We start from the raw sequence: 18,429 nt of genomic DNA on the forward strand, positions 1-18,429 counted from the left end.
ATATTGCAAATAGCTGGGGGGAGGGTGTTAGTGGTGATGATGCTAAATTAGCTTACTTATTGGCTTCTGTAAGAATTTTTTAGTACCATTTTTTAAATGCTGAAATTTTATTAGAATGATTGATGAGATTTCTTTCATTGTGTAATTCTCTTCTGAAAGTTGTTACTAGAAGTTTTTTATTTTTTTGTTCAGCTGCCCTCCCATGCTCCACCTAAAGCCTCCTGACCCTTGTGCACAGACACAAACAAAACTTCTCACCCCACAGTAATTCTTGGATAAAATCTAACAACAAAGAATTTTGTTAAGGGAAAAAAAAATAGCATTAACATTCTTAAACAACATAATTGTATAGCTTTATCAGCAATACTACCTTTAAGCATTATTATTTTTCATAATGTATTCTCTCCTAGGAATTTTAAGACTGAGCAGGCTTTTGCTATATAAACTAGTCCAATTGTTGGTCTTTTATTATGTAAAGTACCTGATAATTTTTGCAGACTGAAGCAGAGGACCTGGATGGAGGAACATTATCACGGCAACATAATTCTGGCACACCACTACCTGTTTCATCTGAGTATGTGTTTGTTGTCTATTGTTTATTTTGGAAAAGCAAAACTTTACATCAAGCGTAGATCAGTGCTGCTCGTTTAAGGGTCAGAGCCCTGACATGTGCATCCATTGTCTTACTGAACATTTTACTGGGTTAGATAAAATTGGTCCTATTGGTTCAGCTCTTCTTTACTACAATAATCACAAAGAATGCAATCAGTTCTAATGTCTGCTGGTTAAAAGTAGCGTTTGAATTGCAGTGTGTTTCTCAGAAATCAAAAAGCACATTTCAGGTGGAAGTTTATGAATGACAAAGTTATTTTGAGTGATAAAACTTAACTTTAATAAAATATTTTTATATTGAATACTGTTGAAGAGTAATTAGTTCCACATCTTAGGAAATTTTTAGTTTGAAATGTAAAATTTTAGTTATTTTGTGTATACCCAGTGGATTAAAGTTAAAGGTGAATTCACTTGAAGCTTCTAATAACTTTTTATATTTTGTGTGATTTCTGAACAGGAAAGATATGATCCGCCAAATGATGATTAAAATATTTCGCTGCATTGAGCCAGAACTGAACAACCTAATCGCATTAGGAGATAAAATTGATAGCTTTAATTCCCTTTACATGCTAGTCAAAATGAGTCATCATGTATGGACTGCACAAAATGTGGACCCTGCTTCCTTTCTAAGTACTACATTGGGAAATGTTTTGGTGACTGTCAAAAGGAATTTTGACAAATGCATTGTAAGTTTTATTTTTAATAATTCAGAATTTTAATAATTACAAAAAACAGGTGAATGTATTTATTTAAATTGGGTTTCCCACCTTTCTGTTGGACAATCTGATGATCATGTCCCCCAGGTCCTTAACTCAGAGTGTTGACTGTAATATATCTGAACAGAGTGAGTTGGTTGGCACTATGCCAGCTTGTTTCCATCGACGCTGTGAATCTTGACAAATGCTGGTGTAGGTGGCCCAGTGATAACAGCTGCTTAGAAATCTAGGTAATTAAGTTTGGGGATTTACTGACATCTCAGTTTACTGATCAGTGACCACTGATTTAATGAGATAATTGAAAATATCACTTGTATTTATTGCTGTTGTTATTCTTCTTCTTTTAATATATTCCAGTAAGAAAATTAATAATTGGGTTGTTTTAACTGATTATATACATTATTTAATATTTTATTTTTTAATAACTTTAGTAATTCTTTTGCTTTATTTTAAGAATAAATTGTAATAATTTCTAGCAATTTTCTCCATTCTAATAGTTTAAAAAAATCATTAACAACTTTCTTTTTGTTTTTGATAAGCCTGTAAGTATTAATTGGACTAGGCCAGGTCTTTAAAAAAGCTTCATTTTATTAATATACTTAGTATTTAGAAGTGGGTATGTATCTTTTGAATATTCCTGTTGTAAGAACTGAAAAACCAATGAAATCACTAAAATTGCTATGTAACCTTTAAGTTACATAATATATCCAGCTCTTGTATATCCATAGTGTAATGAAAGAGAAAAATATTAATGGCTATTACCATATATATTATCTTTTGTACTTTTATAAAATAATACATATTGAGTTTTTGAAAATATGTATGATAGCAATATATCTACTGTAAAAACTTAAATGTCACCACAATAGGGTTATTAATCCTTCTTACTTACCAAATGATTTCACTTGCTATTTGAAATATTATGGAATTTGACCATGTAGAGTTTTATCTTTCCCCTGCCCCCACTTCTCCAGAGGTGGTAATAAACCTGGAAGGTCTGACTGCTTGCAGATAGACGAAAGGAAAGGAAAATGCTACTTAATGGCTAAGATAATGAGGCCCATGTAACTTAGTGGAACACTAAATCATGAGAAGACTGTACATTTCCGGAATATGAAAATTTAGTTGCTTTTATCAGTAAAATATTACTTCATGTAATACCTTTCACCCCAGTAGCCCATAACTGTTAAGCACAAGATGTAGCGTTGGGTAGGTGTAGCTGTAGGTTCACATGAAGTGTTGCCTAGAGCAGAATAAGGGTTTAATAACTGATAGCTAATAACAGCAGTGGTGGTGGTGGTAATGGAAATAATAGTAGTTGTGATGTGTCAACCTGGCTAAGTTGTGGAGTCCCCCACAACAGTTGACTGAGGAAGAGAAAACTTGGGCCTGTGATACTGATGATTCTGTATAATATAGAGGTACAGCATTATAGCCCCTTTCTGCAATAATCCTGAAGGACAGTGGTGAAGAGAAATCCTCCCAGTAGGCAGAACTTTGAGCAGTATACCTAGTTATTCATTTAGTTAGGAAGGAAAAATCGCTGGAGGTGCTTTTATGTACTGATTCATGACTGTGGTCAATAGTTTAGCTGGTTATTTAGGGATTTGGAAGGAATATGATTGGAAAATCGGTGACAGAGAGGTCTGGGGGAGAGGTATGGGACAGACCTCTCTGAATGGGCAAAAAATATGAAGATATTTGTATCCCATGTGAATGCTCACCAGACAGTGACTTCATCAGAGGAGGATTTTAATAATCAAGTGGATAGGATGACCCATTATGTAGATTACCAGTCAGCCTCTTTCCCCAGTCACTCCTGTCATTGCCCAAAGGGCTCAAGATTAAAATGGCCTTGGTGGTAGAGATAGAGGTTATGCATGGGCTCCGCAACATGGACTTCCACTAACCAAGGCTCATCCGTCCACAGCCATTGCTGAGTGCCCAATCTGCCGGTAGCAGAGACCAATACGCAGTCATATGGCACCACTCCCTGAGGTAATCAGCCTGCTACCTGGTGGCAGATTGATAATATTGGTGCACTTCTATCATGGAAGGGTAGCATTTTATTCTTATTGGAATGGATACATACTCTTGATACGGATTTTGATGCTTCAACCACAACTACCATCTGTGTGTTTACACAATGCCTAATTTACCATCATGGTGTTCCACACAGAATTGCTTCTGATCAAGAAATCTACTTCTCAGCAAATGAAGTGCAGGAATGGGCAAATATTTGGGGAATTTACTGGCTTTACCATGTTCTCCACCATCCTGAAGTAGCTAGATTGACAGAATGGTGGAATAATGGCCTTTTGGAGACTTAACTGGGTGGCAGGCCTTGCAGTGTTGGGGCATTGTTCTCCAGGATGGTATATATCGTCTAAATCAATGCCCACTTTTCAGTGCTGTTTCTCCCATAGCCAGGAATCAAGAGGTAGAAATGGGAGTGGCACAATTCACTGTTACCTCTAGTGATCCACTAGAAAAATGTTTGCTTCCTGTCTTGTGACCTTAAGCTCTGCTGGTCTACGACTGTTAGCTTCAGATAAGGAGTGCTTCCACCAACAGACACAACCATGATTCCATTGAACTGTAAGTTAAAACTGCCACACAACAACTTTGGGCTCCTCATGCCTCTGATTCAACAGGCGAAGAAGGAATTACTATACTGGCTGGGGTAACTGATCCTCATTATCAAGGAGAAATAGGACTGCTACTACACAATGGAGGTAAAGAAGAGTTTGCCTGGAATAAAGGAGATACCTTAAGGCATCTCTTAATACTACCATGCCCTGTGGTTACTGGAAAACTACAATAACTCAATCCAGGCAGAACTACTAATGGCCCAAAACATTCAGGAATGAAGGTTTGGATCACCCTACCAGGCAAAGAACCATGACCAGCTGAGGTGCTTGTTTAAGGTAAAGGGAATATGGAATGGGTAGTGGAAGAAGGTAGTTATAAATACAAGCCACAATCACATGACCGGTTGCAGTAATGAGGACTATAATAGCTATAAGTATTTTTTCCTTGTTTTGTTATGAATATGTTTGTATATATACATAAAGCAAATATCTTTCTTTTCTCTGTCTTATGCCCTTATCATATAACATAAGTCATATTAACTTTATTTGTAGTATTTAAGTTACAGGATATCAAGTTTAAGAGTAAATATTACCCAAGGACTTGGGTTCTTGGTAACTGTGGCCTTCACGATTTATCTAAATCCTTGAGCAATTTATATACGATTAAAAGATAGTTCTGACATTTATTCTCACACCAAGCTGATCCACTCGAATTTAGGCATTATTATTTTAGCTCTGTTGGGTTTTAAATCTCCCCAGAGATGCATGTAGAGAGCTTTCATTTCTGTGCATTAAAAAAAATCCATTTAGAAAATATCTTCAGAATTAAAAAGAGAGGAAATAGAAATGTATTTTTTCATGCACGTTTTGATGCACATATTAAGTTTTATTGATACAGATTTCTTAAACTGGTTATAATCCTTATTTGATCCAAAGAGAGGGAGGCATTCGTTATTCATATGCTATATGGGCCTTGTTTATTCTACCCTTTACAACTTATCAAGATTGGGGCCACCATAATTATATTTTTATCATGGAAAAAATGTTCAATTTCTCAAGCCATAATGTTGAACAAAATTGGAGTATTTTCTTTAGAATTGCTTGAAAAGGCAAATGAAAGCTTATTATAGAATCCTTGTATTTGTGTTTCTTTCTCATGGAACTCATACACCAGTATATTGCTGGTAGCTATTGTATTAAAAAAAATAAAGTATATTTTCACTATCAAAAAAAATAAAGTTGTAATCTTAAATAGTGACTAACCCCATGTCCTTTAGATGATTTGTGTCAGCCAGTTGGAAATAAGCGGTACCTTCAGCTTGAAAGAAATCTGGATGGGTTTTATCATAAATTTATTTAATTGATGGCTCTTTTCTTAAATGAATGATTATTTCTAACCTACAATCCAAAGCCAGAGACAACCACATGTAGAATGTTGCTTATTAATATTCAAGTATTTTCAGACTACAGTCTGTATCCTTTGCATTTAAGCATCATAGAGAACAAAAATATGCATGTAACTTAATAGCAGTATTCACTGTTCATAAATTAGTGCTTACATGTGCCAGGCACTTTTATACACTTTACACAAAATATCTCATTTAATCCTCTCAATCACCCCTATAACAAGGTGCTCCAAGAGGGTAAGTAACTTTTCCCAGGTCACACAGTTAAAAATGATAGAGGTTGGAGTCCAACCCAGACAGTCTGGTTCCAGACTTACCACTGCCCTCTCTACTGCCTCTATTTTCACTCCTTACAGTCATATTATCAATACTGATGAAGCAGAATATTAGTAAAGATAATATGAAATGATTGCCAGTATGCACAGGGCTTTCTTATGCTAATGCCTGCAGCCTAGAAAGATGATTTTTCTAATACACATGTAATGTAGTTTTCAAGTTATATCCCCCAAATCTCAGTAGAAGTTAAAAATGATTCTATAGTATTTGGCAGTGTCATTCTTACTGTGAATTGATCTAGATCCCCTGAGAAGTATATAAAACCGTAATTGAATGCAGAAATCTTTGCGAACCCAGATGTCTGGATTCTATCTATTTAAACATCCCTTTTGCACTTGTCACCAACATGCACAGCACTTTGGTGCTGAACTTAATTAGAATAAATAATAAATACACAGAAAGCTATATAATGCAAATCCATAATAGAATTGCCTGTCCTATCTGTATCTCCCCTTCCCCAAATACAGAACTTGCTTATCCAAACAGAAATTTTAGACTGGTAAGAATTGGAAATGGCTATGATTTTCAAACTTGGCCACCAACCAGTAATAACCTGGAGAGCTCCTGTATATGCCTGTAGTCTGCTCTGATGCAAAATGGGTATACATCTTATACTCATCTTGTGCATTAATGATAAAAATATTTATTGTTTTTACTTTGAAGAAAGAGTTGAGTTTCACAAGCCTCAACTGCCTTTTGTTTTAAGTAGTTTGGGTTTTCCCCTTGATGTTTTTTTCTTAAATGAAACATAATAGAAAATTTTTATATACTTTTTAATCTATAAAAGTAGTTTTCTTGCAATTCATCTTCTGTTAATAAATATTCAAAATGTTCTAGGTACTGAATTAAGTCCTCCCTTTATGATTTATATATTTGATTATAATTAATTGCAGGTTCTAAGTTGCTTGGCATCTCTCTCTCTTGTTTTCTGCCTAACTTTAGAGTAACCAAATAAGGCAAATGGAAGAAGTCAAGATCTCAAAGAAGAGTAAAGTAGGAATTCTTCCATTTGTTGCTGAATTTGAAGAATTTGCTGGACTTGCAGAATCAATCTTTAAAAATGCTGAGCGTCGTGGAGATCTAGATAAAGCATATACCAAACTTATCAGAGGAGTATTTGTTAATGGTAAACTTTTTGTTGTGTTCTAAGAAAAAGTTTGGTTGGTTGTTTTCATTATGTCTGATCATTTGGAAGTGGGGGGCAGACATGTTCATTATTTTCCATATTCTATGATCTTTCTTTTTTATGTTTTCTAAATTAAAGATTCCTTAAATTTGGAAAATAAGCAGTACATACAACCTTTTCTTAATCAGGAACCATTTATATTTTAAGGCTAATAGGGATATATCATTATGCAAAATTGAAAATCATTTTTATAAACACAAAAATTGACCTCTCACATTATATTTGCATTTTAATAAGGGTCTTTTGGAGATAATGGGCAGTGGTGTTACTACTTTAGGCCTCGGGTTTCATAGCTGTTACACGAGGGAGTGAAATAGATGATTTCTTAAGTCTTTTTTAGTGCTAAAATACTAATATTCACTCTCTTCCTATGTCAGATCCCACAGTAAAGTAACATAAACAGTTATATATGTCATTTAATTTTAAGTAAGTGATCTGATTGCATAGATTCAGGAATTTTAAAAGCTAAAAAATTGACAGGAAGTGGAATCATCTCACCACACATTTTCAGTGGGAGCAAGTCTAGGGAGAAGATGGATAATTGCATGATCAAATGTTTGTATGGTTGGTTTTTCTTTTTTTTTTTTTTTTTCAATTGTGGAAAGATATATATAGCCTAAATCTTCCTATTCCAGCCCTCCCTAGCATTCCATTAGTGGGATTAATCACATTTAGAATGTTGCAATGCTATCACCTTCCAACCATCCATTTCTAGACGTTTCCCTTCACCCCAAACAAAAACCCTACTCTCATTTCTTAACTCCCCATTGCCCCTTCCCCCACTTCTTGGGACCCCTACTCTAAGTTTCATCTCTTTGGTCATATTCTCTGATACCTTCTTTGTGTTTACCATGGGGCTTAAATTTAACCTCTTAAATCTATAACAATCTCGTTTTTCTTTGATACCAACTTAACTTCAATAGGACACTTAAACTGTGTTCCTATACTCCTCCATTCCCCCACCTTTATGTAGTGTTTGTCAAAAATTACATATTTTACATTGAGTCCAAAACCACCAATTTATCATTACAGTTTATGTATTTTAGATCCTGTAGGAAGTAAATAGTGGAGTTATAAATCAACAACACAGTAGTATTGGTCATTATATTTACCATGTGATCTTTACTGGAAATCTTTATTTCTTCATGTGGTTTCAGTCAATTGTTTAGTGTCCCTTCCTTTCAGCCTCTTAGGACTGATCTACTGGTGATGAAGTTCCTCAGCTTTTGATTGTCTGGGAATGGTTTCATCTCCCCCTCATTTTTATCCTTCAGGTGTTTGTGAATTCTCCAAGTCTCTGATGGTTATTGACTTCTATTTGTATTCCATTGTGGTCAGAGAATGTGCTTTGAACAAATTCATTTTTTTATTTTTTATTTTATTGAGGCTTGTTTTTATGTCCCCGCATACAGTCCATTCTGGAGAAAGATCCGTGATCTCTAGTGAAGAATGTGTGTCCCAGTGACCTGGGATGTAATATTCTATATATGTCTGTTAAAAATCTGTATATCTCTCTCTCATTTCTTTGTTTCTCTGTTGGTAGGGCTCGCTTTAGTATCTGCAGTAGGGCAGGTCTTTTATTAGCAAACTCTCTCAGCATGTGTTTGTCTGTGAAAAATTTAAGCTCTCCCTCAGATTTGAAGGAGAGTTTTAGTGGATAAAGTATTCTTGGTTGGAAATTTTCCTTTCTCAGAATTTTAAATATGTCATGCCACTGCCTTCTCGCCTCCATGGTGGACGCTGAGTAGTCATTACTTAGTCTTATGTTGTTTCCTTTGTATGTGGTGAATTGCTTTTCTCTTGCTGCTTTCAGAACTTGCTCCTTCTCTTCAGTATTTGACAGTCTGATCAGAATATGTCTTGGAGTGGGTTTGTTTGAATTTATTCTATTTGGAGTTCGCTGGGCATTTATGCTTTGTGTATTTATATTGTGTAGAAGGTTTGGGAGGTTTTCCCCAACAATTTCTTTGAATACTCTTTCTAGACCTTTACCCTTCTCTTCCCCTTCTGGGACACCAATGAGTCTTAAATTTGGACGTTTTATTTTATCTGTCATATCCCTGAGATCCATTTCAATTTTTTCAAATTTTTTCCCCATTCTGTCTTTTGTTCTTTCATTTTCTGTTCTGTGCTCCTCGAGGAGGCTGAGTTGTTGTTCAACTTCTTCTAATCTTGTATTATAAGTATCCAGAGTCTTTTTAATTTGGCCTACAGTTTCTTTAATTTCCATAAGATCTTCTATTTTTTTATTTACTCTTGCAGTATCTTCTTTATGCTCTTCTAGGGTCTTCTTTATGTCTTTTATATTCTGTGCCGTGCTCTTCTTCAAGTCTTTTATATCCTGTGCCATGCTCTCATTGCCTGTCTGTAGTTCTTTGATCAATTCTGCCAGGAACTGTGTGTCTTTGGATCTTTTGATTTGAGTGTTTGGGTTCGGGTTCTCCGTGTCGTCTGGTTTTATCGTATGCTTTAAGATTTTCTGTTGTTTTTGGCCTCTTGGCATTTGCTTTACTAGATCTTTAATTTGTTAGAATTGCAGCTTGGTGACATACACTTTCTCTAACTAACCAGCAGATGGTGTCCGTGAGTCACTTATTCCCCTCAGGTCAGTTCTCGCCAACTTTGTGGTGCGTGGGGATCTGATTCTTTTGGGGTCCAATTGGTGCACTTAATTTGGGTGTGTTGTCGGTGCTGTCTGCCCTCAATGAGGGGCGTGTGCCTGACTGGTTAGGGAGGAAGGGAAGGTTTAACAATCAAACTTCCCAGGTGTTCCCAGAGATTTAAGGCTGTTCTCTGCTGCTGACACAAAAGTCCTTGGTATTGGCGTAGGTTCCCTGGGATTTCCGAGCGGTTCTCCCCTCCCTGCTGTGCTTTTCCAGGACCTCTGCTGAGGAGGGGAGGCCTGTGCCACATCACAAGTGAGCGCCGGCCTCCAGGGAAGCCCTGGGCCACCGGGCTATGTAGGGGCGTTCCCAACCCACTTCAAAGATGGTTGAATGGGACGTGTTAACTTCCCCCTTTCCGCACAACTCCACTCTCTCAGCTCTGGGACAATCAGCCGTGGGTCACTGTCCACGGCCGACATTGTGTCCTGTGAGTGGTGCTGCGGGAAAGACTCTCTGTCAGGCTAGATTTCTTGGCTTGGCTCTGTGCTGTGTGTTCAGCCCTGGGCAAGAGTAGCCCTGCCCGCTGGGGAGACAGCTGCAAGTTGTGCGTCTCCCCTTTGCTTCCCTGGACCTGAGACAATCAGCAGTGGGTGTGGGAAGGGGTATCCTCCACCCCAGACACCGAGGCGTTAGTCCACACCACTCCCGTCTTATCTGCAGCTGTTCCCGGGCTTTTTTTTTTTTTAAAAAAAACGCCAACCCACCGTTTCCCCACACTGCAGTGTGGCCGAGGGATTCAGCCTACTCACTCACTCGTTTCAGAATGCAGACTCCTGGTTTCACCAAACGCAGGTTCCCTGTGGCTTTAGCAGAACTTGTCCAGCTGGTGCTACTCTGGAAGTGGTGTTCTGGGTCCTTTCTGGTTTTTTATCTAGTGTTTTCCACGGAGGTGTTTTTTTCTCTGTCTCACCTAGTTGCCATCTTAGGTTCCTCTTGTTGGTTTTTCTTTTACAAATTAAAAGTAACTTTATCTGATTGTAAAGTAATATATTATCATTACATACACCCTAAAAAATAAGAAAATAGATTTTAAAAATCAAGAATACTGTGAACAGTTGTACACTTTGGCTAATTGTATGGTATGTGAATATATTTCAATAAAATTACATTTATTAAAAAAAATTCAAGAAGAAAATAAAGATCACCTATAATCTCATTGTGCAGAGATAACATTTAATTATTATCTTTCCAGATTTTTCAATATGTGGCCCTTTCCTTCTCCCGTATATATGTATATATATAATATTTGTGTATATTCTTTAATATAAAAATTACTATCATACTTTCCATATTGTTTTGGAACTGTCATCTGGAGTCTGTAATTTTAGTGTCTTTCCTTGTCAATAAATATAGATAGCCACAGGCATTTTTAATGATTGCATAGTATCTCATGTATCATTATTTATTTACCAAATCTATTCATTGGCATTAAGTTTGTTTCCAGTTTTTAAATATATCTTTACATACTTGCCCAATAATTTCCTTAGGGTAAATTACTAATGGAATTACAGGGTCATAGGGTATTTTCCCAAGGCTTTACCAAATTGCCATGCAGAAAGATTACACTAATTCCATGCCTTGAGCAGGCAGTGAAAGTTTGTCCTATATCTGAACCAGTGCTGGATATTACTAAGTATTATCATTCTTTTTATTTTTTGATAACCTAGTAGACTATAAACTGTCTTGTTAATTTAATTTGCATTTTACTTACTACTAGAGTGATTGAGCTTTTTGACCATTTGCATTTCTTCTTTTGTTAATTGACATTCATATACTTTACCGTTTTCACCCCTATTGACATGTTCTTCTTTTTCTTTGAAAGAGGTTTTTTTTTTCTTAAATTTAATTCAGTTTTATTGAGATGTATTCACACACCATACAGTCATCCATGGTGTACAACCAACTGTTCATATTACCATCATATGGTTATTCCTTCATCACCCCAGTCTATTTTTGAACATTTTCCTTACAACAGAAAGCATAAGAATAAAAAAATAAAAGTAAAATGGAACACCCAAATCATCCCCCCCACCCCACCCTATTTTTCATTTAGTTTTTGTCCCCATTTTTCTTCTCATCCATCTATACACTGGATAAAGGGAGTGTGATCCACAAGATTTTCACAATCACACTGTCACACCTTGTAAGCTACATTGTTATATAATCGTCTTCAAGAGTCAAGGCTACTGGGTTGGAGTTTGATAGTTTCAGGTGTTTACTTCTAGCTATTCCACTACATTAAAACCTAAAAAGGGTTATCTGTGTAGTGTGTAAGAATGTCCACTAGAGTGACCTCTCGACTCCATTTGAAATCTCTCAGCCAGTGAAACTTTATGAAAGAGCTTTTTAATATATTAAGATTGTTGGTACTTTGTCATTAGTGTTGCACAAGGTTAGTTTTCCAATTTGGTTTTGTTTATGCTGCTTTTACTGTACAGGAGTTTTCTAATTTTATGTCATATGTATCCATCTTTCCCTTTTTGGCTTCTAAGTTTGGGCCATGCTTAGAAAGGCCACACTACTGCAATACTATTTTTAAAGTTTTTGTATTTTTTTTTTTTTTTTTTTTTTAGTTCTTTTATGGTTTTATTCATTATTTGTTTGTTACATTTTAAGTGCTTAAGCAATTTAGAATTTGTTTTACTGGAAGATGTGAAATAGGAATCTAAATTTAGTATATTCAAAAGACCAGCTGGTTGTCCTAACACATTTTATAATTCATTATTTTCCCACTGATTTGAAATGCTACCTATATCATATGCTAAATTCCCATATATATCTATATAAGATTGTTTTAGGATGATTTGTTTACTGGGCTTAGGTGGATATGGAGAACCTCCCAATAAAATGTGTTTTATAAAGTGTTCAGAAATATGCTTAATTTAAACCTACAAATGAAAAAGAATCAACCATGTAAATATTTCATAGTTAAATGTATTCATACTCATATCAGAAGTGTTACATTTTTTCTGTTTTAATTTTAGTGGAGAAAGTAGCAAATGAAAGTCAGAAGACCCCCAGGGATGTGGTTATGATGGAAAACTTTCACCATATTTTTGCAACTCTTTCTCGTTTGAAAATCTCATGTCTAGAAGCTGAAAAAAAAGAAGCCAAACAAAAATACACAGATCACCTTCAGTCTTATGTCATTTACTCTTTAGGACAACCTCTTGAAAAACTAAATGTAAGTATGTCTTCATTCAGTATGTTTTCCTGGTTCAAAATATAACTATTTACGTATGAATAACAATATAGACACATATCTTAAATTTGCTCATGTCTGGGTGCAAAAGGAAAAGAAGGAGAACCCAGTTTTGTTTTGTTTTTTTGTGCAGTTTTATTGAGATATACTCACACACCATATATTCCATCCAAAGTATACAGTCAGTGGCTCACAGCATCAGCATATAGTTGTGTATTCATCACCACAATCAATTTTCAAACATTTTCATTACTCCAAAACAAAGAAAAAAATTTTTTAATTAAAAATTTAAAAATAACACCCAAACCATCCCAAATCCCTTATGCCCCCCTATTATTTACTTACTTTTTGTCATTGTTTTATTACTCATCTGCCCAAACATTAGTTAAAGTGGATCCTGTACACAGTATTTCAGTGAAGTACACCAGAAATAAAGGCAAACACTTTAATGCCTCACCAATATGGACTAACTACAATGTGTAAACTCAGAATTGAATCTTAGAACATAGCCTAACATGGACATAATTATTGTAATAGTCCCTAGATTGTAAGCTCTTACAGCAGTTAACTCTATCCCTGAATTGTAATGCCTATCTCTAAACTTTGAGATGCTGATCCCTTAGTGTATAACCTGATTGGTCTCTGGAACAATGTGTATCTCTGAGACACCTGAAACTCAGAGCTAGAGCTCGGCAGATATGAATGTCAGTATTAGTGCATACAGCCACTGTTTTAAAAAACAAAAAAAAAAAAAGCTGAAAAAGAGCCCAGAATCAATTAGTGATATGAATGAAGCAGGTCTGGTTAAGACCAGGGCAAACCGGGCCAAAGGGTAAAGGTCAAAACTGACTGTGTTTTAAAACTTCAGCTTCCATATGAGACCGAGGGAAGAGATGTCTATTTGGTACAGGATCTATATTTTCTAAACGGTACAACTCTACAGTTGGTTTGTTCAAACACCACAATTGCATGGAACTTTGAATAGGAAGTGAGATACGGTAGGTTAGTATAGGCTGGAGTGAAATAGTGACACATCCCAGAGTAATTTGGGCAGATAATAAAAAATATTTTTACAGCCTACCCCCCCAGCCCCGAGGAGCTGGGGGAAGGTGCGGAAGTGTTGGACATCCTCACCTGGACTGGTGTTGATGTTGTCACAAACATTGGGACTGGCGGTTTGATGTGCTGAGCCCTCTATTGTGGGACTTGCCCTTGTGGGGCTCATTACTGCAAGGGAGAGGCTAAACTTGCATATAATTGTGCCTAGGAGTCTCCCCCTGAGTACCTCTTTGTTGCTCAGATGTGGCCCTCTCTCTCTCTAACTGAGCCACCTCGACAGGTGAACTCACTGCCCTCCCCCGTACGTGGAACCCGACTCCCAGGGGTGTAAATCTCCCCGGCAATGCAGAAAGTGACTCCCGGGGATGAATCTGGACCCGGCATCGTGGGACTGAGAGTATCTTCTTGACCAAAAGGGGGATGTAAAATGAGACAAAATAGTTTCAGTGGCTGAGAGATTTCAAATGGAGTCAAGAGGTCACTCTGGTGGACATTCTTATGCACTATATAGATGACAGCTCTTAGGTTTTAATGTATTGGAATAGCTAGAAGTAAATACCTGAAACTACCAAACTCCAACCCAGGAGTCTGGACTCCTGAAGATGATTATATAATAATGTAGATTACAAGGGGTGACAGTGTGATTGTGAAGACCTTGTGGATCATACCCCCTTTATCTAGTGCATGGATGAGTAGAAAAATGGGGATAAAAACTAAATGACAAATGGCGTGGGATGGGGGGGATGGTTTGGGTGTTCTTTTTTCACTTTTATTTTTTATTCTTGTTCTGGTTCTTTCTGATGTCAGGAAAATATTCAGAGATAGATTGTGGTGATGAACACATAACTATGTGATCATACTGTGGACAGTTGATTGTATACCATGGATGATTGTATGGTGTGTGAATGTATTTCAATAAAACTGAATTAAAAAAAAAAAAAAATAGAAAAAAAAATTTTTAAAATAACACCCAAACCATCCCAAATCCCTTATGCCCCCCTATTATTTACTTACTTTTTGTCATTATTTTATTACTCATCCTCCCAAACATTAGTTAAAGGGAGTGTCAGTCACCAGGTTTTCACTATCACATGGTCACATGATAAAAGCTATATAGTTATACAATTATCATCAAGAATCAAGGCTACTGGAAAAAAAAAAGAAGGCTACTGGTTTACAGTTCAGCAATTTCAGGTATTCTAGCTATTCTAATACACTAGAAACTACAATAAAATCTCTAATGCGTAATATAGAAAGATCTATATTAAGTATAATATTAATGCATAAGAATAACCTCCAGAATGACCTCTCAACTCTATTTGAAATCTCGTAGCCATTGAAACTTTATTTTGTTTTATTTATTTTCCCTTTTTGGTCAAGAAGGCATTCTCAATCCCACTATGCCAAGGCCAAGCTCATCCCTGGGAGTCATGTCCCATGTAGAGGGGAGGGTAGTGAGTTTATTTACAGAGTTGGCTGAAAGAAAGAGGCCACACCTGAGCAACAAAAGAGGTTCTCTGGGGTGACTCTTAGGCGTAATTATTAGTAGGCTTAGCTTCTACTTTGCATGAATAAGTTTCATAAGGGTGAGCCCCAAGATCGAGGGCTTGACTTATTGAATTTGGATTCCCTAATGCTTGTGGAAACCCAGTTTTTGAAGCTTCCAGTGTATCAGACACTGCTAGATGCTTTATATACCTTTAGAATTAATTAATTTCTTTTACTTCTTATTAACAATGATGTGAGGTAAGATAGTAGTATCCCCATTTTACAAGTGAAGAAACTGAAAGAAATAAACTTGCTTTAAAGTTATAATAGCTTGTGAGTAGCAAAGCTGGGGTGTGAACCTAGATGAGGCTTTTTCCATTATACCATATTCTTTCCCATTTCTTGCCTCATAAACAGCCAACCTTTATCATTCTGGTGACAATTTCAAAAATGTATCTAAATAAAAGGAAAACTAAAAATTGTTCTGTTCATTGCCTTTTCCTTTACTGAGTTGAGCCATTCCCCAAAGCAAGTCTGATATTAAAAATAAATGTTGGTTTTAGAAAACTTCACAACTTAATGAAAGCAAAAAGGGACCCTTCTAACTGACTTTGTCCACAGTGTGGTTAGTTATCTTTTGTAAGTTTTTAACCTGAATTAAGAGTATATATCTGTTGTCAATATTTCAAAGAACTACTTATAAGACAGTCAAAGACAGAACTAATTCCTTACAAAACTTAAAAACAGATATTCCTTTAGTTGTGTAAAAGGTCTATCTCAAACTTAATGTTCACATGATACTTAACTGCAGCATTAGAGGTTTCCTTTAAGATCAAATTTAAAGGAAACATTGCTAGATCCTTTGTTATTTAACATCATATGGAAGCTCTGACCAATGCAGCAAAAATAATAGCCTCTTTCATAGTCAAGAAAATTGTGTAATAAAACAACAAATAAACCTTTTTCACTTATTAAAATGGCAAGGATTGTTTTAAAATTGTGATAATGCTGATGATGGCATGGTGAGGTAGTATTCTCGTATACTGTTGATAGAAATATAAGTTGAAGTTTCCTGGAAAGTAATTTGCTTATATGATGAATCTTCACATTATGCATAGTTCTGCTCTTCAACTGAGTAAGTATAGTCATAGAAATTAATACTGGAAAGCAATCAGCCATGCAAGTAAATACTTGTGTACAAAGATGATTATGTCAACTGTATTGACAGTAGATAAAAATGGGAAAATAGTAAATATCCAATAATGGAGGAATGAATAATTAAATTGTGATTTAGGGATTGGATGGAATATTATGTAGCTATTAAAATTTATGCTTAGGAAAACCATGTAATATTAAACGGAAAATGCAGGATACAAAATTGTAATCTCATCTATGTAGTCACACTTCAAAAAACTAAAAAGATATCTAAAATATTAACAGTGGTTTTCTCTCATGCAATAATAGGTGATCGTTATTTTATTCTTTATTCTTTCAAGCACTGTCTGTTTTTTTATTCATTGAATATCTACCGTTTTATATTCAGATAATTTTTTAAAATTTGTGATAATAAAAGCAGTTCTTAGTCATTATTTCCGTTCATTTCCTTGAAGCATTTCTTTGAAGGTGTTGAAGCTCGTGTAGCACAAGGTATAAGAGAGGAAGAAGTAAGCTACCAACTTGCATTTAATAAACAAGAACTTCGTAAAGTTATTAAAGAGTATCCTGGAAAGGAAGTGAAAAAAGGTCTAGATAACCTCTACAAGAAGGTTGATAAACATTTATGTGAAGACGAAAACTTACTTCAGGTATGTTTAGTTCTTTTAACCATCCTAACTTGAGACATCCTTACAGATATTACTTTTCTCCAAAATATTCCCCTGGAAATGCTATCAAGTTTCTAATTTAAGTGCAGGATAAAAGTTTCATCAATTATGGACCAGTATTGTGAATTGTGAGAAAGAAAAGAATAATGAATAATATTTCTGTAAGTTTATGTGGCTTCTCCTGCTTATTTTGCATTTCTTTTCTATTGTGGTGAGGTTTTTCTCTGTTTTGTTTGTTTTGATTTTTAATGGAGGTAAATGGTATACAGTATTGTGCAGTGAAGTGGTTCTAAACATGGGGGTTGGAGTTAGAACTAGGTTCATAATCTGGCTCCAGATTAAACTGCATGACTTTGGGCAAGTGACTTAAGCTTTTTGAGCCTCAGTTGTCTCACTTGAAAAGTAGAAATAATACCTTTCTCATATACTATTATTGTCATTGCCATTTTATAGATAAGGAAACCAAAGCTCAGAGAGGTGAAATAATATGACCAAGCTCCAGTAGCTGAAGAGTGTGGAAGCCAGATTTAAACCTGCAGTTGAGCCATTATTTATACATCATACTGAGGGACCCAGAGATGAGTGAGAATAATTTAATTTTGATATCATGGAAGACTTCATGAAGGATATTGCATTTATGTTAGTCTCTGAAAGTCAGATAGTATTTTAACTAGTAGAGTGGGGGAGTAATAGTCTCAGTGGAAGAAATAGAATGAGCTAAAAGACGAAAAGCAAAAAGTGCAGTATTGTTTAGGAAAATAGGATTAATCTAAGATGACAGGAATTTAGGATTTATGAGATGTAGTGGAAAAAAAACCTGGAAGAGTACATTTTCTCAACTGTCAAATAGGGATGATAGTCATTGTACCCATCCTCACCAGGTTGTTATGAGATTTAAATAAGATTATATAGACATTAAGCACTTTGCACTGTGCTGATATAGAGTAAATGTCAATAAAGGTAATTTATTAGTATTGGCTATTAAGTCATTATGTCTGTCAGATTTTATCTTGGTAGTTTTGTATGTATCAGTCTCCACTGCTAGATTATAAGATACTGGGTCTGGCTAGTTTTGGTGTCCTCCACAGCATCAAGCAATGTTTTGCATAATCAATTTTAGATAAAGAAATTTTAAACTTTTATCTGAAATGAAATATAAGCAGTAACTGTTGCATTTCATTTAGTCACTAGTTTTAATTCTACACCTAGTGGTAAAATAACCACATCTGGTTTGGATGTGGGAGTAGATACAATAATAGCTAAAACTTAATGAGCACTCGTCAAATGCTGTTCTGTGCACTTGACATATATTCACTCATTTAATCCTCACAAGAACCTTGTGAA

General features: G+C 35.7%; 1 protein-coding gene across 1 annotated transcript in view; it reads left to right on the forward strand.

The window, feature by feature from the left end:
- Positions 1–18,429, forward strand: part of EXOC1 (exocyst complex component 1) — a 67,300-nt gene that overhangs the window by 46,507 nt on the left and 2,364 nt on the right. Inside the window, 5 exon segments of the mRNA XM_037829847.1 lie at positions 498–574; positions 1,070–1,298; positions 6,604–6,787; positions 12,498–12,697; positions 16,873–17,067. Of these exon segments, the coding sequence (XP_037685775.1) occupies positions 498–574; positions 1,070–1,298; positions 6,604–6,787; positions 12,498–12,697; positions 16,873–17,067 (885 nt within the window).

This window comes from Choloepus didactylus, chromosome 3 (assembly GCF_015220235.1).
Source record: "Choloepus didactylus isolate mChoDid1 chromosome 3, mChoDid1.pri, whole genome shotgun sequence".
Taxonomy (NCBI): domain Eukaryota; kingdom Metazoa; phylum Chordata; class Mammalia; order Pilosa; family Megalonychidae; genus Choloepus; species Choloepus didactylus.